Below are 22,867 nucleotides of genomic sequence, written 5' to 3'. Positions count from 1 at the left end.
AATTGGCTTAATAAGGATTAATGACATACACAGCTTTGGATGCCATGGACAAAGGACAAAAACTGAGCTTTTATAGCAAAAAACACAGTTATCTCCTTATCCCTAAATAAAGGAAATACGAGGCAAGCATTTCCTCTTTGATAAAGAAGCTGGAGAGGGAATTCCCTGGCGGTCCAGGGGTTAGGACTCGGCGCTTCCACTGCTGGGGACCTGGGTTCAATCCCTGGTCAGGGAACTAAGATCCCGCAAGTCGTGTGGCGTGGCCCAAAAAACAAAACAAACAAACAAACAAAAAACAGAAAAAAAAAAGGCTGGAGAGATTTTTGTTAGGGGCATTTCTGATATGCTTATTTAGTGTAAACATTTCTAAATATACCACTTAACCATCATCTTAAACATTCTTAATATTGGTATCACAATTCCTGCATCGAAATCCTTAACAACAGTTTGTTCTTTTGGTAACTTAATGTGTTCTTGACAATACTGATTTTTTTTTTCAGATTATTTTTTTTGTGATGTGGACCATTTTTAAAGTCTTTATTGAATTTGTTACAATATTGCTTCTTTTTTTTTTATGTTTTGGTTTTTTGGCCATGAGGCATGTGGGATCTTAGCTCCCTGACCAGGGATCGAACCCGCACCCCCTGCACTGGAAGGCAAAGTCTTAACCACTAGACCACCAGGGAAGTCCCTTGACAATACTGTTTACATACTTCATCTACTTAAATATTTAATATTTAAATGTTAATTTAATTTAGATTAAATTATCAAAGTTATGAGTTAATGGCATTCATATTAATGTAAGCGTTCTATATTTTCTTGTCCTGTAGGGGACAATTTGAGGTTAACTTTAATTCCTCTCATTTCACTAAACCAACTTTTTCAAACCTTTTCTGTAAAGACCAGATAAGTAAATATTTTAGGCTTTGCAGGCCACATACAGTCTCTGTCACATATTTTTCTTCGTGTCTTTTTTTTCTCGTTTACAGCCCTTTAGAAAATCACTTTTAACTTATGGACTGTATAAAAACGGACTGTGGGCCAGATTTGATCCATAGGTCATAAACAAAATATAAATACAGATGGAGAGTATATGAACACTTATATAACAAGGTTCATATGGGAGTCTATAATTGCTCAGACCTCATTACCACTTTTCCTCTACAACTAAAGTGTATTTTTCTATCTATACCTTGTCTATATAATGAAAAAATTAAAAATGAATAGGAGATATATAGTGCTAGTGATGGGCTGGGACCCTACACAGACTTAAAGAATTGTAGAATTTTATTGCTAGGAGAAACTGAAGAGATTATCTAACTTGAACCCCTTAATTATTTTATAGATAATCTACTTTATAGATAAGAACTCATAAATAAATATGATTCACTTACAAATATCGGAGGGATAGCAAGCCTTCAAAGGAGTCCTTATGTAATTCAGTCAAATAATTTTCACTGAGAATTCTGAAAAATGAAAAGGTTATTTCTGGATCAAACTGCAAAATAACTACAACTATGTACTACATAGGACTAACTCCTATATGTGGAGGAAAGCTGGGTAATGGTGCCACCGAAACAACCTAATTCTTATCTAATTTAGGGATGGTGATTTCTGCTCTGTTTTCATTTAAACCTTCTTTTCATGTCCTCCTTTCTGTCCATCTCTCTCCATCACGCATGTGCACGCGTGCGCGCACACACACACACACACACACCCACACACACCCACGCCCCACCCACTCTTCCCACCAAATCATATAGTTAATGCCTACTCTCTAGATCACGAAGTCTCTGTTAGAACCCAGCTCTGGGTGGCACCAACGTTGCAGAGCTGCCCTTCCCTCCTCTCTTTCCCCAAACCTTATTGGGAAGTCCCACACACAGCTGTATCAGGGCAAATGAAGCCATCTGATTTTTTCCCGCATTAAAAATTTTTTGAAAACTAAAATGTGCATAAAATATACATAACTGTTCAATAATTCAATTGAACAACTGTTCAACTGTTTAATAATTACAAAACAGACCCCCACGTAATACCATTCATGTCAGGAAAGAATCCTGCCAGCATCCCAGAAGACCCCGTGTGCCCTTTTCCAATCACAACCCTCTCTCTGACTTCCTAGAGGGAACCACTATCCTGACTTTAATAATAATTTCCTTGCTTTTTAAATGTAGTTTTGCCTTTTCTCTATCAGCCATAAACAACACAGTTTAGTCTTGCTTCTTCTTGAACTTTATATAAGTGGAATCATATTATATGTATTATTTTCCACACTGCTTCTTTCATTCAACATTATTTTGTAAAATTATTTTATTTTTGCCTGTAGTATGTAGTGTTGCATGTCCAACTACATGAGGCTTCTGAGTATTTGAAAGTGGCTAATGTGACTGAGTTGAATTTTTAATTTAATTAATTTCAATTATTTTAAAATTAAAATTTTAAAAACTGATACTCAATGTAATTATTGGAAAATGTTTATGTTAGCAACAATTTGCATATGTGATACTACATTTTTGACTGTAAATTTTATGAAATCTCAATACCGATCAAGTATTTGTAATAAAATTTAGCAACCAAATTGTGATTTCAAAGAGTTGGTATGGGAAAAAAATATAGATTCTCTCATTAATTTTTAGATTGATTACATGTAGATATGATAACACTTTGGATAGTTTTAAATACTTAGTATGAAAAAAACATAGAATATCTTATTAATAATGTATATAATGATTACATGTTAAAATGAAAATATTTTGTAAATAAGGGTTAAGTAAAAGATATTAACATTTATTTCATCCGTTTCATTTTACTTGTGTTTTTAAGTGGCTACCAGAAAATTTAAGATTACTTATGTGGCTTGCGTTATGTTTCTGATGAAGTGTATGACTTCTAAGTATGATTATACCACACTTTATTCATTCAACTGTTGGTGTATACTGAGATGTTTCTAGTTTTGATTTATTAAAAACAATACTGCTGGGCTTCCCTGGTGGCGCAGTGGCTGGGAGTCTGCCTGCCAATGCAGGGGACGCGGGTTCGAGCCCTGGTCTGGGAGGATCCCACATGCCACGGAGCGACTGGGCCCGTGAGCCACAATTGCTGAGCCTGCGCGTCTGGAGCCTGTGCTCCGCAACAAGAGAGGCCGCGATAGTGAGAGGCCCGCGCACCGCGATGAAGAGTGGCCCCCGCTTGCCGCAACTGGAGAAAGCCCTCGCACAGAAACGAAGACCCAACTCAGCCATAAATAAATAAATAAATAAATAAATAAATAAATAAATAAATAAATAAATAAATAAATAAATAAATAAATAAATAAATAAATAAATAAATAAATAAATAAATAAAATTTAAACAAAAACAATACTACTTTGAACATTCTTGTATTTGTATCCTGATACATATTTGCCCGAGTTTGTCTAGGATGTAATAGGGATACAAAATTGTTTCCTAAGAAGTTGTGCTATTTCAAGTTGGCAGATTGAAACATGTCAAGTCTCCACCCCTTCAACTTCCACCAAAGTCCCTAAGAATGACATAACTAGAATCCCTAGAAAAGATATAACTTAAGAATCACAACCTTAGCTCAATGTGTGGGAGCAGCTCCACAAATGCTCCCCTACCAGAAACGTCCTGGAGCTACTACAGGGTGATCAGTTGGAATAGTGCGGTAGGAGCAGCCTACAGCACACATCAACCCCACATCTTTCCCCCTTGATCCAGGCAGCAAAAGGTGTCTTCCTCTAGGCAGGAGCAATTGGTGTTAGAAAGGGGGCAAGGTCTCAGAACCCTGGAAGAAGGGTATGCACTCCCTGACTAGCCACCAGAAGGCACCTTCCACCTCTGCCTTATTCTCAGGGGAACCCATTGGGAGTAATAAGCCCCAACAACTCGTTTCACTTCTCCCCTAAAGCTGGGAAACAAACGCAGTAGAATCTCAACTACAAAGATGAATTACACTCAGGAAGGACCAAACAATGTGAGAAAGCCAACTCCATTAAGGACAGAAAACAAAAACAAACATAAGAGCTTATAGCCAATGAATCAGAGTTAACAAAGCACAAGAGGACCTTAGGATAGCACAATTATTACCCTCAGACAGATGTAAGCAGATAGTGCATCCATTAATCAACTCAAGAATATACAAATGAAAAGTGTTGGCAATAATAAAAAATCTCAGTATATGAGAAGCAGAAATGACAGTTAAAAAATAAATTAGGAAACTGAGAGATCCAGCCCATGACTTCTCCAGAATGCAGAATGAAGGGAGCAGGAACGATTCACAGTCAAGCCTGACGCCTGGGTCTGCCAGAGGAATGTTAAGCCCTTTGCTTCCGCTGGTCTCACGATAAAGACTAGGAACATGCTGTGGGGAGGAGGGGGTGGTGTTTTGCACCTGTTTCTTATAGCTGATAAGCAGGAAGGCACATAGCCAGTATCCCAAGAGTGGAGTGAGGGAGTAGTAGAGAGAGCCAGTACAGAAGAAACTCTATAAGACGTCAGAGGTAGGTTTCTCGTGCCTGGAAGAATCCCCTTCCTTGCAGGTGATATTAACAGTGGTACATCCTTCAGGAGCCTTGGGGATCTGAGCACAGGCTATGTTGCCTTGTGAAACTATTTCCACTGAGTTCTGCATTTAAAACCTTCTGCTTTTCACTCACAGTGTCTCTTGGTCACATATTTATATTAATTCCATCTCATAGCTTAATTCCAGCTCATAAATTAATTCTTTACTCATAGCTTATGAGAATTAAAATATTACTACCTGGAAACTCTGCAACTCAGTTATTAAGGTGGTTCATATTATACAGGATATAGTCACACACATTTTTAAAAGATCACTAAAACAAAAACACAAGAGACTTCAATTCCCACAAAGAACTCTTGGAGCCCTGAGCATGCTTCAAAGACCCTGACCTCAATTTGAAATTCACCATGTTAGAAGGAATCGCAGTGATTGTCAGAATACATGTTAGGGGGAATGGTCAACAGATGGTGCTAAGACTGATTGTTTTCTCACCTCTAAGTAGTGGTTTCACATTTCCATGGAAATGATCCAAAAAGAAAAAAACCAAATCAATATGTCCAACGACATTTATGGTAACCCTTTTCATACCTGCAAAGGTAGGAAAAAGCTCTACCTCCCCATATCGCATAACCAAACTGTATGTATATACCATAAATGACATACAAACGTCACAGGAAATGATGGTATATGAAAAAAAGCTACACAAAAGTGGAACTCACATATACTGATTATAACTTTGAACGCTGACAAGGATTCAGGAAGTACAGCAAAGAGATGGGGCTGATCCTCCACTCTTTATGGCACTGTCTTCTCTGATTGGCTGATGCCCATACCAGACTGGTTAGAGTTTGAATATCATGGTAGGACAGGGGGTAACCAAACAGTATGTATTTCAAATTAATGGGGTTTCTTTCTGTGAAGTTGTTTGGATGACAGGATAGTAGAAATTTTAAAAATAACAACGGTAAATTCAGCCTAGAAGTAAAGTTTAGACTGAGAATGAGTCAGTCACCAAAAAATTACCCAAAAAGGAGCTTCAAATAAGCAATAACTCAATAACTGAAATAAAATACATTAATCTGTAGAACTCCAAATATTCATTTTGACGGAGGAAAAAAATTTTAAACTATGGGGAATCAAGAGTTAAAGCCAGATCTAAAACTTTCTCACACCATGAAAATATCAAAACCAGGCATGAAGTAACATTTAAGAAAGATCCATGTCTAACTTCTGACCAGGGTTCTGGTCTACGGCAATCTTCTGAATTTCACATTCATTCTTGATTCTGTATTATTGACAATTATCCTTCTCTCCACCTCTGTAACTTCTAGGAAATTGAGAGGGCTCAGGGTTTGTTTGTTTGATTGATTTAACTATATATGTAATGCAAACAATAGGCCTTTCTGGAACTGATTTACTCTGCTTCCCCTGCTTTCTTTCTCTCCAAAGTACTTAGCAATGCTTGAAATTATACCTATCTATTTATTATACTTATATACTTATTTTTATATACTTGTAAACCCCCTGAGAACTGGAATACTGGGGCTGTTTCATTCTTGGGCCTGTAACCCTAGCATGTAAAACAGTTCCTGGCATATAGTAGATACTCAAAAAATATTTATTGAATGAATTCAGAAAGTGACAAGTTATCAACTATCAGATACTTTTACTTAAAACAAATTATCCATTTATCGTCACTCATGAGGATAAGTACAGGAAAAGAAATGTCTTTCTTCTCCCCTACATTTGTGACTCAATCTTTTGAGACAAGAATCCTTTGAGAATTTCAGAAAAGCAATGGTTCTTTTCCCTAAAAAACTGCACTTTCTTGAACACACGCAAAAGTGTGCATGCAATTTCGACTTGTGGATCATCCTTTTAGGGCAGAGGTCTGTGAATAGAGAGGACTGAATCCAGAGTGCCAAACTTGGATGGGAAATAAAATTACATCTCAGTTTTCACAAATCTCTAACTAAAATCAGCACTTCCTTCCATTATGAATGTAGGCAACAAACCACAGTAGATCAGCAGTATAGTTAATTTGGTCCCCAATAGAAATCACAGGTCATTTCATATCACGTATATGCTGCAGATACCTCGAAATATCATTTATTCTCATCACTACCCTGGAGTTATAATATTTATTAGACCTACCACTATATCTTGTTATTTAATGTGTTAAGAGAAGCATATTTATTACTGTCTCACTAATTTTAAAAATATTCTGAAAACTATTTCAATATAGTTGGTTTCCTTTGTTTTTCTATATAGTTTGACTTATTATACATTATAAAACATTATCCCAAGAACATAAGCTTCTGTAGCTTGCCAAAGAGGTATACACGGGGGAGCAGGAGGTATAAAGAAATTCTGCTTTGGGGAAACACTGACCTCAAGTTAGGAACCTCTGCTTATAAGGTAGAAACCTCAAGCTGACTTAGAAATCTTCAAACCTTACCAGACTCATGTTATAGTGTATCGCCTCCCAAACACATGCTTTTTAAAAATTAATTTTTTAATTTCAATTTATTTTTTAAAAATATGTCATATATACTCACATCTCAAAATTCCAAAAATATGTAGCACACAATTCAAACTTTTTCTCTTACCTCTGTCCCTCAGTCTACCACCCCCCTCCACTCCCAGAGGAAATTAAGTTATCTATTTCTTGTGCCAAATGACTTTCATTTTTCTTACAAGTTTGGGAAATAAAATCTCCAAGTTAGATACTATCACGGGAAATATAAACTACATATACTATTTACGAAATCTGTAAATTAAAACAAATTGCCTGGTTCTAGCATTTTTTTTCCTTACCAATAAGATATCCGACTAAGGGGGCATCTCTTTAAGGGTGGTCATAATACCTGTTTTTAGATTGAATGTTATGTCTTTTATTATTAATTCAGAAGTCATTTATGACTTGTCTATTCAAATTGAACTAAGGATATGACCACAGACTGTCATGAAAAATTACTTTGAATGTTTTTTTCCAAAATCACTTATGGATCTAAACTGACTTTTTCTACAAATCAATAAAAAAAAATAGTAACAGAAAAATGGGCAAAGGACAGACAATTCAGAGATGAAATACAAATGTTCAGTAAACATATAAAGATATTTAAGTTTACAAGTAATACGAAAAATTCAAATTCAGATGGGACCCCTTTTATTCACCCGTCAGATTAGCAAAAAAAAAAAAAAAAAAAAAAAAAAAAAGGGAGAATATCCAGTGTTGGTAGGGCGTGGGGAAATGAATGTCATCACAGCAGGATGACTGGAGTATATAAGCTGGCACAACTTTTTCGAAGGCAATTAAAATTTTATATCTAAATAGCCTTCACCCCAACAATCCCATTTCTAGATAACTATTCTATAGAAATAAATGACCAGGCTCACAAAAATGCATGTACAAGGATATTCATTGCAGCAATGCAAGTAACAAGACAACTGGACATAATCTAAACATCCTTCAATAGGGGCATTATTAAACTGTGATACATTCATACTATGGAATACTATGCAGGAGTTTAAATGAATGGGGTAACCCTCTATGTACTGGGAAGGAAAGAAATCTAAGACATATCATGAAATGAAGGAATCCAGTTGCAGGATGTTACTTACGTAAAAAAAGGTAAGAAAAACACACAAACCTATTTTGCTATCTGTAAGTATGTATGTACTCAAACGTATGGAAAAGAGTCTGCAAGGATTAATACTAAACTCAAAGTAGTGGGTGGGGGATTAGGGCACAAGGAGGGTTTTCACTATACCTGTTATTTCATTGTTATCTATTGAGAATATAATCATGTATTACTTGTATAATGGAAAGTAAGTTTAAATTGTCTCTTACTGATTTTAAAGAGGTCCTGCCAAATTTAATTTTTAAAATAAACACAGAATTTCAATCATCAGGTTGCTTTGGGATATGGAAGGGGAAATACCTTTTCTCACAGGTATTGACCTCAAAATTCTGGACCAAGAAGGATCTTACAATGCAGTTAACTTTTTGTATTCATATTTGGGGAGAGTATACTCACAGCTTCTCAGTCCAGCGGTATGCCTTCCATATACTTTCATCAATGTAAGAAATAGAGTTTCCTTGGAAATTTCTGTGAAGAAACACAGTTCATATCCTTGAATAGGTAGGAAAAGAATGTAGAGAATAAGGAAAAGAATCATGGCCACCGTGTGGGGAATATTCAAATGCAGAAAAGACCAGCTTTCTAATTCCCACAGCTTATCAGCTTCCCGGTGTGCACAATTAATAAAAACATACTGTGAGGCCACTGGCACAAACAATGAGGCATCTCCTCAGAACCTGAACTTCCTATCTGTCCAATTTCTTGGATACATAATGCCAATTACTTTTTTTCCAAAATCACTTATGTGTCTAAAATGACTCCTACAAATCAATGAGAAAAATGGCAAACATTTATCAATATCAGCAAATGAATATAAAGAAATCCTATGCTAGGCAACACCAAAGCTTTGGCTCAGTGCCCTCAGAATCTGTCCAGGTGTTAGAAGGATACGGGCAATTAGAAATTAGAGGGACTAATACGAAAATCTCTCTTAAGCATATTGCATAGGGAAAAGCACGAGTTACTGAGCAAGGAGTAAAGTTATTACCTCATTAGGGGAACAAAATGCAAAGGAAAGAGCTCGGAAGGAAGGACACACATCAAAACAGTAACAGGAGTTACCTTATTGGTGGTAGGGAAGGTGGGGTGGAATTTTCACATTTTATCCTATATACTTCTGTGACATTTCTTTTTTTAAACAGTGAGAATGTATCCATGAATTAGACATGTTTAAGAGAAGCTGTTAAACGCCTGAGGTTCAGTTTGAACCACTCACTCAGTGGATGACTTTGAATCTTCAGCTTTAGCTTTGTCCTCTTCCCTCAGCAACAATGTAACTGTTCAGTTTATATGCACATTTTTCACGCGAGTCAGAAATAAGTCAAAACGGATACCTGTCTGCCCATCTGCCTGAGGGACATTTCCACTCAAACAGAGCCTTCTGGTTGCTTTATGCTCACCAATAAAAGATGCCTAAGACTGAACTCATCTCCCTCAAACCGACTCTGCTTGCCAACTGCTGGATTTCCACCTGTTATACCACCATCATTCTGCCCATCAACACATGTGATTTGTCTCTTTCCTGTACTACAATCCCCCAACTCTAGTCAATTACTACATCTTGTCCGTTTTTCCTCTGTAGTACTCCCAGGATTTTCTTTCTACTTCCATCACAACCACTCTAATTTGGCCCCTTCTCACTTTACTCCTAGATTTTGCTAAAGCATTCTATTTGGACTCCCTGAATCAAGCGTTCCTCTCTAGATCGCTCTACATATGAAATCTAAAATCAGCCTCTTGTTTTAATCATTTGTCTCTCTTGCTTGAAAACTTGCATGGCTCCCCATATCTCAGAGCGTAACTTCCAAACCCCCATTGCCGATAGCCAAGGTTTTTCATAATCCTATCTTTCATTGTTGCCTAACCCAATTCTTTACAGCCAGACTAATCTATTAAATTCTGATCATCCCTGCAGTCACACCTTTGCCTAGACTGTACTGTCTATTATTTTTCTGACAAATCACAGCCAATCTTTAAGTCCCAGCTAAAGATTTAGCTTATCCATGCTGCATTCCGTGACCTCCACACCCCTGTGATTACAGGTTCTGGTGAATTACAGCACCTATCTGTATTTCTCTGAATACTTAATTATATATTACCTCCCTTTTAAGGCATATCCCCTTTCTCCCCACTTGTCATTGTCATGTTCTGGAGACAATGCCATAGACTTCTGTGGCTCCCACAGTACTTAGCCCTGGGTTGGGCACAAAATGGGTGCTACATATAGAAAGCCAGGGGACAAAGATGAGTTCTAGATATAACTGAGGGATTGAATAATAATAATAGCTAACACTAAAATATATGCTAGGCACTGATAGAAGACCTTTACCTATATTAACTCATCTAAATCTCCCAATGAGATTGGAGTCATTGGGAGATTTAGGAGTCATAGGAGTCATCCTATGAGAGGACGACTACCATAATCCCCATTTTACAGATGAGGAAATTGAGTCATACAGCTAATAAATGACAGACCTGGGTTCAAACCCAGGTAGTCTGGCTCCGGAATCTCTACTCTTAACCACTTTGTTGTATTACCACCAATGAGATGGGGAGAGGGACATGTCGCTGTAAAGAGGATGGAGTAAAGAGGGGAGAAGAGTAGATGTTAAGGAATTAAAGAATGGGGTAAAAAAATGGAGAAGGAAAAAAATAAGGGCAATTAAAAGTAAAAGACTGGAGGAGAGGGAAAAATAGTAAGAAGGAGAATGAAGACAAGGAATCATTGACAAACAAAAGGTGGAAACAGAAAGTCAGTCAATGTGGGCTGGGGAGATAAGGAGGACCCAGGAAGACCTGAAGAAAGGCTGCCATGTCAGGCAGGATGCAGAGAACAAATGAGGCAAGGCGATTCTTACATGATGGTGAAGGTGCCGTTGTAGGCGTTAGGCTCTGGCTCAGGCACTCTGTGGAGCTTCTGCTTTGGGCTGAGACCAACACACGACAGTGTCTCATTTTTGCAGGTACAGAGCTCACATATGCTGATGTTTGTGGTGGCATTCTGTTCTGGCTGCTTCTTTTCTGGGGTATATTTTACACCAGGAAGACCAGTGGGTACCGAATACTGAGTCGAAGGAACTGTCTCAGATGGCCTTGGTTGCTGAGATATGTTAACTCCCAGGTCCCCAGGTGGAACTGTGACTTGAGTCAGGTTTGGCTGTGCAAGTGTCACCTCAGGGTGTTTTGGAGGGGGAGCTGTAGTCTGCTGCAGGGCTGTAGAATGTTCAGACTCTGTAGTAGGTTCTGGAGTTGTGGTAAGCCCCTGGTCTAAAGGTTGAACTCTGACACTGGGTGATGTTGGAGGCTCAGTGTGATCCTGATCTGGTGCTGGAACTACTGGGTTCTGATATACTGGAGGCTGAGCTACAAAAACCTCCTTAGGTGGTTCTGGAGGCTGGGTTAAGGTCTCCTGCATGGTTGGAGAAGGTTCATCCTCCTTAGTGGGTTCGGGCCTTATGGTCAGTTCAAGGTCCAAAGGTTGAATTGTGACCTCAGTCAAGGTTGGATGCTGAGCCTGAACATGCTCTGGATTTGGAAATGTCACCTCGGGGTATGTTGGTTGAGTTGGGGCTCCCTGCTGAACTGGAAAAGGTTCAACATTTTCAGTGGGGGTTGGATGCTGATCTGAAACCTCTTGCTGGACTGACAAAGGTTCCAACTGCTCAGGGGACACTGTAGACTGAGCCGAGGTTTCTTGTTGGGGTGGAGAAGTTTCAACCTCATTAGTGAACGCTGGAGTTACGATAAGTGCAAGACCCACAGGTTTAACAGTGACATCGGGCCGCTGCAGAAGCTGAGCTTGATCCTGACCTAGAGGAGAAACTGTTGTCACATGATGCTCCGGAGAGAAAACTACAGTCACATTAGAGAGCTCTGGAGACTGAGTTGGAGAGGATTCAACCTCACCAGGAGACTGTGGATGCTGAGCTCTGGCTTCCTGCTGAGGTGGAGAAGGTACAACCTCAGGAGCCTGTGGATGCTGATCTGGAGTCTCCTGCTGGGTTGTGGCAGGTGTAACTTCTTCTCCAGGATGCTCTGGATACTGAGCTGGGGTCTCCTCTTGTACTGAAGGTTTGTTATGTGGACCGGCTTCTGGAGATTGGGCTGAAGCCTCCTGTTGAACTGGCAAAGGTTCAACCTCCGCAGGTGGCTGTGAAGGCAGCGTGGGGGCCTCATGCTGGGTTGTAGAAAATTCTGCATTAGTAAGGGGCACTGAGGCCTGAGCTGAAGGCTTCTGCTGATTTGGAGAAGGTCCCACCTCTGGCGTGGGTTCTTTTGTTATGGTAAGCTCCACATCTGCAGGTTTGACAGCGACACTGGATAAGTTTGAATGCTCAGCATGATGGTGACTTGGAGGTGAAACTGTCATTTCGAGATGCTCTGGAGGTTGAGCTGGCTGTTCCTGTTGAGTTGGAGAAGGTTCCACCTCCCCTGAAGAAGGCTCTGGAGGCGGAGCTGGTTGCTCCCGCTCACGTGAAGGCTCAACCTCTCCAGGAGGCTCTGGAGGCTTAGCTAAGGTCTCTTGTTGGGTTGGAGAAGATTCTCTCTCCTCAGGATGCTCAAGAGGTGGAGCCAGGGCCTCCTGCTGAGCTGTAGGAAGTTCAGCTTCCGTAGTGGGCTCTGGAGTGATGGTAAGTTCCAAATCCAGAGGTTGAAGTGTAACACTGGGCAAGTTTGAATGAGCGTGACGCTGAACGCCAGGTAGAGATGCTACCTCATCACTCACTGGAATTTGAAGTACATACTCAGTAGGGAACCCTGGAGTCTCAGTTGGGGCCTCTTGATGGAGTAGAGAAGGTTCAACCTCCTCAGGGAGCTCTGGAGGCTGAGATGGGGCCCGCTGCTGGACTGGCGGAGGTTCAACCTCCTCAGGGCTCTCTGGAGGCTGAGATGGCGTCTCCTGCTGGACTGGAGAAGGTTCAACCTCTTTAGTGACCTGTGGAGTTATGGTAAGTGCCAGATCCAGAGGTTTAACAGTGACATGGTACAAATTTGACTGCTGAGCTTCATTTACCCCATGATGTGCTACTGGTTGAACTACAACCTCCTTAAGTGTCTCCAAAGCCTGGGCTAGGGCCTCCTGAGGACTTGAAGTTTCTAGTTCCTCAGGGGCCTCTGAAGGCTGAGATGGAGCCTCCTGCTGAAGTGGAGGTGGCTCTACCTCTTCAGCGGGCTCTGGAGGCTGAGCCCGGGCCTCTGCCTGGGGTGAAAAAGATTCAACCTCCTCAGGGGTCTGTGGATGCTGAGCAGGGGCCTCGTGCTGGGGTAAAGATTCAGCCTCCTCAGTGCGCTCTGGATGACGAGTGTGGGCCTCCTGCTGGGATGGAGAAATTTCAGCTTCCTCAGGGGGCTCTGGAGGTTCATCTGGGCTCCCCAGAAAATCTGTAGGTAGCCTCTCCTCAGGATAAAAGGCATCCATACTGGGATCTAAATAATCACCCTGCAACTGTTGTTCTAGACCCTGAATTTTTCCTTCAAATTGGCCTGTAGTTCCAACAAATTTGGCAAGCCGTTGATGCTGAACTAGATCTTTCTTCAGGTTTGGGGGTGAAACAATAAACTTCACTGGTTTTGAGCTCTTACTACCTACAGGTGGAACAAGAATTTTAAATGACTGGTGACCTTCAGCCTGATCTGGATGTACATTTTTACTCTTATTTTTGTGTCGAGAAGGCAGAACCAAGGCCTGATTCTGATTCCAATCCAGCACTGGAACTTCCTCTGGGAGCTTTTGATGTTGGGTTTGCTTGTTATTCAGATCCTGATGTGGAACAGCAAACTGATCTGGCCCTGTAGGCAGCTCTCCAACCGAATCCGTGTCCGCGTATGGAACCTCAGTCTCAGTCAACTCCTGATGAGGCGGGGCCAACATCTGGACTGGAGACGAGGCCGTCAAATAATTAAAGCCCCCGGCTTCTGCCAGGGGTGTAAGGGCATGGGGCAATTTGGGAGGGGGGTCTGAGGCGTATGAAGACCAAGCCTCGGTCAGCCGCGCGGGGTTGGGTGTCACCTGGACGGGGTCCAGGGCCCACTCCGGAGGCTGAACTGCCAGGACTACTAGCCACAGTTGTTGCCACATGACGAAGAGCCGTGGCAACCAAAGGCGCAGCCGGGACATAACACGCGGCGGCTCCCAGGCGCAGTGACCCAGGCCACTGAGGAGCCGGAGCCACATCCTGCGTCCGAGCTGAACTGCTATGCCAGCGCCGACGCGAGGGCTCACGTCAGCAACCGCGCGCCCCTCCCCCGCCTAACGCCCCACCCGTTATTTATGACGTGTTTAGTTCCGCCACCACCATTATTAGGTTCGTGCGGAGATCCAATGCGCGCCACCAGAGTGGGCCTTTTTCCCAGAGTCCCCAGGGCGCAAGCCATTCTTCCCCTTGCAAAAGCGACAATTACCTCCTGCCGGGCCCTCTTCCCAAGCCCTCCCTGCCCTCCCTGGCCCCAAACAAGGAGGCGGGATTTGGGCTGCAGACCCGAGTGGCCCCAAACTCCAGCGGCCCAGGGGTGGCGGGGGGTTGGGAAGGATGCAGAGCTTCCCAAGGAAACCACAGGACCTGGCATTCTGGGAAATTCAAAAGTGCTAGTCCAGTTCTGGCAATGTGAACCCTTCCTCCTCAAAGCTCAAGTCTGAGAGGCATTCTTCCCCCCTTTGGCCACACGGCTGACAAGAAAAGTAGCTGACCTGCAAAATGAGCACCAGTTAGGGTGGCGGGAGGGGAACACACCTTACAGTTATTCTAAAATGTTGCCATTTCCTCCAAACTCTCAGTATTCACGTCTCATTATTAATTCACCACTCTATTATTAGCCGTTACCACTGAATCAGTGATGACTCCAGAACTTCTGTAGGAGGGCTTTGGGGCAGGTGAGCAATTCATTCTGGGAAAGAGAGTCTAAAACCAAGTGAACGGCCCTTTACATTAGCATGGGAAAACTTCCCCCATCCCACCTTGTCTCAACAGAGCCATTAATCTAGAAAAAACTACAGTGTCACTTTTCAGAGGTCTACCCTGTGTGCACACGCGGAGAAGACACTTAGAATGTTAAAGTCAGCATGTTAAGTAATTTTCTTGAAATACTCTAACTAGCACCCAGTTTACTTTCTTCACAGTCCTTTTCATAATCTATTTAATTTTAGTCCTTTTTAATTGTCTGGTACACCTTTAACACCTAAACCCCAAGACAGAAGGAGCTTCATCTTATTTCCAGTGCCTAGCACATAATGGTTTCTAAATGGAACTGATTCCAAGATTGGCCTCATTTAGGAATGGATCTGTGGTTATAATCAGGTTTCCGAAATCTTTAGTATCAATACGGAATCCTTTCCTCTCACATTTCACAGGAAGTTAGACTTCTTAAAGCCCAAACATGGATATGTTTGAAGTTTCCTTGACTGATTTAAATTGAATTAAATTAATTATTTTGTACAGGAAAAACTTTCAAAATTTTTACATTTTTCAGAACATAACCACCTTTTCTTTCTCTACTTTCTTCCCTTCAAAACAAACTTTGCAACATTGGGGTGAGTTAAGTAATCAGAAATCTAGCCCCAAATTAAGCTCTCAATGACATGAAACACATTTTTTGCTCCTTTTTAATAAAAATCCTATATGCAGTACATTAATGTTTTCTTTTAGCAATTACATTGACAACTTAATCCCTAATTCGAGGCATCCATATAATTGATTTACAGAAAGGTTCTTCTGCAAAACATTTAACACAAGATATATATGAGATGCTGAGATCTGGGTAATATACCTTACTTGAAAGGCATGAATAGTTTTTAAACACTGTAGCATAATCACACTTAAGGCCATAGTTACTTTGTTCCCAAATCCCTGCAATTCTATTTGAGGGGAGTTCTAAAAGGCCTGTGTCTTCTCCTGTGTCCACAACTGTAGACGTACACTGATGGCCCTCAATCCTGCTCTCCAAACTTCAAATAAGGGGCCAGAGACAAGGCTCGGGACTTGGAGAAGTCCTAGAAATTCCCTGCCTCAAAAGCAGTTTCAGAGTTTCACATTTTCCGAAGGATGACAGAGCTGAGTAGACATGCCAAAGTCTTCCAAATCCTGCTGGTTGTTTTGAATTACGGCTACACTGGCTGTGTACCCCTTGAGTTTTTATCTCCACATACTTGAATTAAACCCTGTAGTTCCTCTTCGGTTCTAGCATCATCTGTGACCTCGTCACAGGGTCTATATGCCACAGCTATTTTACCACCTTCTGAAATAAAGTTAACAAGGATCAATTCAGAAGTTTTCTTGTTCTAAAACTTCCTGTATACAATGGTAGCACCCGATAATTAGACATTCTTTTGATTTCTAAAAGCAGAAAATAAGAGCATTTTCCTAGAAGTTCCCTCATCTGACACTTCAGTTTTTATCATAATTATTTGTGAAAAAATATATAAGAAGTGTCAACTTTGGTTCAAAAACCTTTCTGATCTTAGAAATAAGAACTAAGGAATAATGACAAAGGAATGAAAAGCTGTGGAAACAAAAATGTTCAATCACAATACAAGTAAATAGGAAGGCATTAGGTGGGGGTCAAAGTGAGTTCAAACCCGGGATAGATACCACTGGACTATAATAGATACTTCATATTAGAAGCAAGGCAAGTGCCTACTCCTTGGGACCAAAATTCTACCAGATACAATGAACAAAGCTTTGGAGACACAGACAGACAGAGAGAGCATTTGAACACTCTACTGGCAGAAACTGGCCCATGTGCCTTTTGGACAATACAGCTTTCCTCAAGGCAAGCTAGAGCCACCAGGCTTTTTGGTCCAAGGAGTTTTGAGTACATATAAGGAATACCTTTGCATATTAGGGACAAACAACCCAGACATTTAGTTTGGTTCTTAAAGGTTGTTACCCAGAGTTGACAGCTGATGGAGATTCTGCCTGATGACCAGGGAAGTCAAACTTCACTGGAAGGACTGCCCAGCCTGGAAGGCCAAGACCAATCCAGGGTCAACTCTTACAAGCAAATAAGGTCTCTGACAACTTAGCTAGGGTTTCTCAGTCTCTACGCCTGCAGGGCTGTGAAGCAGGGGAGCAATTCTGTTCCGGGAATCTACTAATCATAGAGTTTCCTTTGGGCACAGCCTGTCACATTCTCACCGCTGTATAACTCGATAGGGAACACAATCAACGCTATTCAGTAGCATGACCACTTTCAAGGCTCACAAAAACGTAGCCGATTATTATATAAGAATTTTTTACAGAACTAGAACAAAAAATCTTAAAATCTGCATGGAGACACAAAAGACCCCGAATAGCCAAAGCAGTCTTGAGGGAAAAAAATGGAGCTGGAGGAATCAGACTCCCTGACTTCAGACTATACTACAAAGCTACAGTAATCAAGACAATATGGTACTGGCACAAAAACAGAAACATAGATCAATGGAACAAGATAGAAAGCCCAGAGATTAATCCACGCACCTATGGTCAACTAATCTATGACAAAGGAGGCAAAGATATACAATGGAGAAAAGACAGTCTCTTCAATAAGTGGTGCTGGGAAAACTGGACAGCTACATGTAAAAGAATGAAATTAGAATACTCCCTAACACCAAACACAAAAATAAACTCAAAATGGATTAGAGACCTAAATATAAGACTGGACACTATAAAACTCTTAGAGGAAAACATAGGAAGAACACTCTTTGACATAAATCACAGCAAGATCTTTTTTGATCCGCCTCCTAGAGTAATGGAAATAAAAACAAAAATAAACAAGTGGGACCTAATGAAACTTCAAAGCTTTTGCACAGCAAAGGAAACCATAAACAAGACGAAAAGACAACCCTCAGAATGGGAGAAAATATTTGCAAATGAATCAACGGACAAAGGATTAATCTCCAAAATATATAAACAGCTCATTCAGCTCAATATTAAAGAAACAAACACCCCAATCCAAAACTGGGCAGAAGACCTAAACAGACATTTCTCCAAAGAAGACATACAGACGGCCACGAAGCACATGAAAAGATGCTCAACATCACTAATTATTAGAGAAATGCAAATCAAAACTACAATGAGGTATCACCTCACTCCTGTTAGAATGGGCATCATCAGAAAATCTACAAACAACAAATGCTGGAGAGGGTGTGGAGAAAAGGGAACCCTCTTGCACTGTTGGTGGGAATGTAAATTGATACAGCCACTATGGAGAACAATATGGAGGTTCCTTAAAAAACTAAAAATAGAATTACCATATGACCCAGCAATCCCACTACTGGGCATATACCCAGAGAAAACCGTAATTCAAAAAGACACATGCACCCGAATGTTCATTGCAGCACTATTTACAATAGCCAGGTCATGGAAGCAACCTAAATGCCCATCAACAGACGAACGGATAAAGAAGCTGTGGTACATATATACAATGGAATATTACTCAGCCATAAAAAGGAACGAAATTGAGTCATTTGTTGAGACGTGGATGGATCTAGAGACTGTCATACAGAGTGAAGTAAGTCAGAAGGAGAAAAACAAATATCGTATATTAATGCATGTATGTGGAACCTAGAAAAATGGTACAGATGAGCCAGTTTGCAGGGCAGAAGTTGAGACACAGATGTAGAGAATGGACATATGGACACCAAGGGGGGAAAACTGCGGTGGGGTGGGGATGGTGGTGTGCTGAATTGGGCGATTGGGATTGACATGTATACACTGATGTGTATAAAATTGATGCCTAAAAAAAAAAAAAAAAAAAAGAATCATATTCACCCAATATATCAGAAATGAAAACTGAAATTAAATTGATTCCAAAAACATAATCTAATAAACTCTTCAACAAGAAAACAACAACGATAATAATAATAGTCAATATATTTTGTCTGCTTACTATGTTTCAGGCATAGTTCTAAGCTTTTTACATTCATCATCTCATTTACTCTTACAATATCCCCCATTAGGTGATAAGCTGAATTACTAACCCTATTTGCAGATAAAGAAATTGCAGCTTAGAGATATTAAATACCTTCAAATGTCTCTGGCTAGAAAAACCTAAAATTGCAACAACAACAACAACAACAACAAAATCTAAGAGACAAAGTTAGGACTCAAACACAGGTGTCCAAGGCTTATAACTGCACTATTCTGTATGAAAAGCAAGCAATTGAGGAAGAACGGGACCAAACACTTTCTGTATGAACTGAGGCAAGTCATTCTACATCTCAACACTGGGGACAATAATAGTTGCTGTCGTTTTTCTCATAAATGCCACAAAGAACAAATTTAAGACTGCTGCTGTGAAAGCATCTGGTGAATGAAAGAATATGTAATGTTTTAGATAACCATTACTTTCATCCAATTAACTTTTCAGATAAGTTTCTTTGCTCACTGAAACTGAAGCACTTCAAGAACAGTCAAAAAGGTCTTACCTAAAACCACAATCAGCAGTTTCTGGAATGCATCTGTCATAGTCTTCTGAATAGCAAGCTTCTGGGTTACCTTCCTTTTCATAAGGAATGATAATGACCCTAAATCCAACCAAAACAGATGAATTTAAAATGCCTATCATCTGAATAACTGATTTCTAGGTTATATGTTTAAAACTAAAAAAGCATCTGTGATTCTTAGCTCACTACCTTAGTGATTAAGGGCAGGCACAACACTGGGGTACAGCTGAATGTCTCTGTTGTAGGTATACCCTGGCATGGCACAGTTTCACTGCTCAGATCTATTCTGGAAGTTCCTAAAATACTAACTAGACGGGAAATGCAAACCAAGGACGTGGCACAAATCTCATATGACTCACAGATTTCAAATGGACAAGCTGAGGCTACACTGCTACAGACCCTGCTCTCCTGTGCGTAAAGGGCTGGATTCATACAGGGAGATAGATTTGGTGGTAGTGCAGATGATCTGGCCTCTCCTCAACCATCACCCACTCAGGTGGATGGTGGAGCCTCCTCTACTCCATTCGCTAACAGCCCTGCCTCTGACTTAAAACCCTAAGCCCAAGTGCCATGGATTGTAGGAAAAAACTCAGTACCAATCGGAATCCCCTTTCTAGGGATCTACATTTACTTTTTCCGCTCAGGCCCTTCTATAGGAGGCAAAGGACTGAACATTTACACAAGAGTTTATTTCAATCTTTAGACAATGATTTTGTTGGGATAACTGAAGGCCAGAAGACATCTGTATTTGAAGGACTATTTTAGCACAAAACAAATTATTAACCAAAAACAAAAACTAACTAATTTTCCCTCCTCCTAAGCTTCTTGGCAGGCAGTCAGTTCTAAAATTCTAAAGTTTAAGGTGCTGTCAGGTATCGCCTAAGATAAAAACCTATATTGTCAGGCAGAAAAATTCTGCCCAGGGCTTTAGTTGCTTAGAAAAGGTGATGATGTATCTGAAAAGTTGAGTTTCAGAAAGAAAGGAAAAAAGAGCAATCCCACTCCCTCACCTCCCCACACACACACATACTGGAAAACAGACCTTCCTCCAACTTATCCAAAGGTTCCTTCCTCAGCCATGCCAACTCCAGGACTCCTGCACTCGTGGGAGGGCAACACCACCTCTGAAGCACAGAAGAACTTCAGGCTATTGCTTCTGAAGTGGTGTCACAATATCTTCATTTTCCCTTTCTTCAAGGTTAGAAAGATCCTGAAGCTGTTAGGATTTTGAATGAAAGGCTAGACTTCCAAATATTCTGTTGTTAGAAATTAAAACTAAACTCCAGCAATCCCAGGTAATAGTTGAGGTATGCTATAGCCTCAAAATCAAGTGAGACTTGCAAATGAATGACTAGATATGGACAACTCTTTTTTATTATATACCATACAAATACTGGAGAAAATTATGGACACCACCATCCAAGTCATTGAGATTATCACTAATTCTAGGTGGCAGGCCAATGCTCAGATACTTCCGTGTGGAAGCCTCCCACATCTCCTCCCCATAGCCCTGTTCCATTCTTCTCTCTAAAGTCTAGGAGTTCAATGTTGAAAGGAGTCTGGTTAGTCAAAGAAAATCTAGAGTTTACCTTGATGATGCTTTTTGACCACCCATTGAAACCAAAGTAGTAATTTGCCAATTCTTGGCATCTGGAGCTGTTTGGGGCAAGCGTAGTATCTTGAACCGCCTTATGTCTGCTGCCGAGACGAACCTGAAGACATAAAAGACCTAAAAATATCACAACCCTACATAGAGACTTATTTTGGATATACCTGAGATTTATCAATACCAATTTCATGGAGTGGTTGCGAAGATTAAGTAGGACATTTTAAGCAATGAACTCACAGTGAGCCCTAAATAAATGTTATTTATTATTTTTAAGTCAGTACTTTTCTGCATCATTTCCAGGGCCCCTGATTAACCGGAAGGTTCCCTGACCTCTGGTGGTGAAAGTGATGATGAAAGCAAGCAAGGAAGCCCAGCAGAAGCCTGTTATGGGGCTGGGGGTAAGCAAAGGAAGTGAACTGTTTTAGTCGTCTCATCCTGTAGCTCCTGCTTGAGAATATGACCTGAAGAGGAGATAAGATGGACCTGCCACTGAATTAGGACCTTAATCTGTAGCACCCCCTCCCCAAGTTACTAACCCCTGTTAGAAGAGGGAATACGTATACCTCGATGAATGTAAATAAAGCAACCAAAAGAATTAGAGGTTCATCTGCATTAACAAGCTTCTTTGAGAGTGCAAATATTTCCAGTCTTAACTCTCTAAATAACTTACATATTACTGTGGAGTTTTTACATCACTAGTTCTTTCTTAAATGTCTATTTGCATTTTGAACAGGGTGCAGTATGTAAATATAGTCATAAACATTCAAATAATACAAATAAAGTCAAAGCATTGTTAATTCTTTATTGATGTGTTTGTGCATCTTCCTCTGTCACTAGTTTATGAGCTCCTTAAGTGCTTGAAGGAACCATATATTATTCTTTCCTTGTTACCAGAAACAAGCATACATCTTGGCACATAATAGAGGAGGGATGGTCTGTTGACTGAGTGAATGAATGAGTACATAAGAAAATGAAATTACTTTCTCCAACTGAAGCTGCCTGCTGGGAAGGAGAAATGGAGACTAATTTTTAAATGCTGAGTGTCGCAACGTTTAAAACAGGGAGGCTAGGCCCTGTATGGTGAGTCATAATGGAGCTGTCCTGGACAATTAGGAAGCTTCAGAAGGGCTCTGAGCCCCTGGGTAGTAGAGACAGTTGACATCTGGGATAAGCTTGCCACAGTTCTTGCTGGCAAACATTTCCCTTCGTGCTACTGAGAAAAACTCAGATACATTAGGCCTTTCCTTCATTTTATTTGAAGATGTTATTCTCTTGTCTGTATTTATAAAAAATACAGGGGAAAAAAGATAAGAAGTATATATACCTGCTAATGAATAAAAGAAGACATAATTGGAACTTCCCTGCTGGTGCAGTGGTTAAGACTCCGTGCTCCCAATGCAGGGGGCCCGGGTTCGATCCCTGGTCAGGGAACTAGGTCTCACGTGCATGCTGCAACTAAGAGTTTGCACGCCACAGTTAAGGAGCCTGCGAGTCACAACTAAAGGAGCCTGCCTGCTGCAACTGGGGAGCCCACGTGCCGAAACTGGGGAGCCCTTGAGCCGCAACTAAGGAGCCCGCCTGCTGCAACTAAGACCCGGTGCAACCAAATAAATAAAATTTAAAGAGAACGCATAATTAAAGTAGGTAACAATTTCGGGGGTGTGGGT

The 22,867-nt window shown here is 40.7% G+C and overlaps 1 protein-coding gene across 11 annotated transcripts in view; it reads right to left on the bottom strand.

Annotated features, from left to right (window-relative positions):
- Positions 1–19,677, bottom strand: part of LOC309622387 (leucine-rich repeat-containing protein 37A3-like) — a 29,152-nt gene extending 9,475 nt beyond the window's left edge. For 3 of the 11 annotated variants that reach the window (XM_082409459.1, XM_082409462.1, XM_082409463.1), the window contains exons 1-3: positions 11,031–14,484; positions 8,569–8,640; positions 1,395–1,466 (exon numbers count right to left, since the gene is read on the bottom strand). In XM_082409459.1, coding sequence (XP_082265585.1) covers positions 1,395–1,466; positions 8,569–8,640; positions 11,031–14,347 — 3,461 coding nt within the window. In that variant the 5' untranslated portion in view covers positions 14,348–14,484. Of the gene's footprint in view, positions 1–1,394; positions 1,467–8,568; positions 8,641–11,030; positions 14,486–14,732; positions 16,405–19,573 lie in introns of those variants that run through there. The other 8 variants (XM_082409466.1, XM_082409468.1, XM_082409467.1 and 5 more) reach the window with 7 other exon arrangements.
- Positions 19,678–22,867: the final 3,190 nt, after the last annotated feature.

Source organism: Balaenoptera borealis, assembly GCF_965194805.1.
Source record: "Balaenoptera borealis genome assembly, contig: HAP1_SCAFFOLD_2389, whole genome shotgun sequence".
Lineage (NCBI taxonomy): Eukaryota > Metazoa > Chordata > Mammalia > Artiodactyla > Balaenopteridae > Balaenoptera > Balaenoptera borealis.
This window is presented reverse-complemented; position numbering and strand designations above follow the sequence as displayed.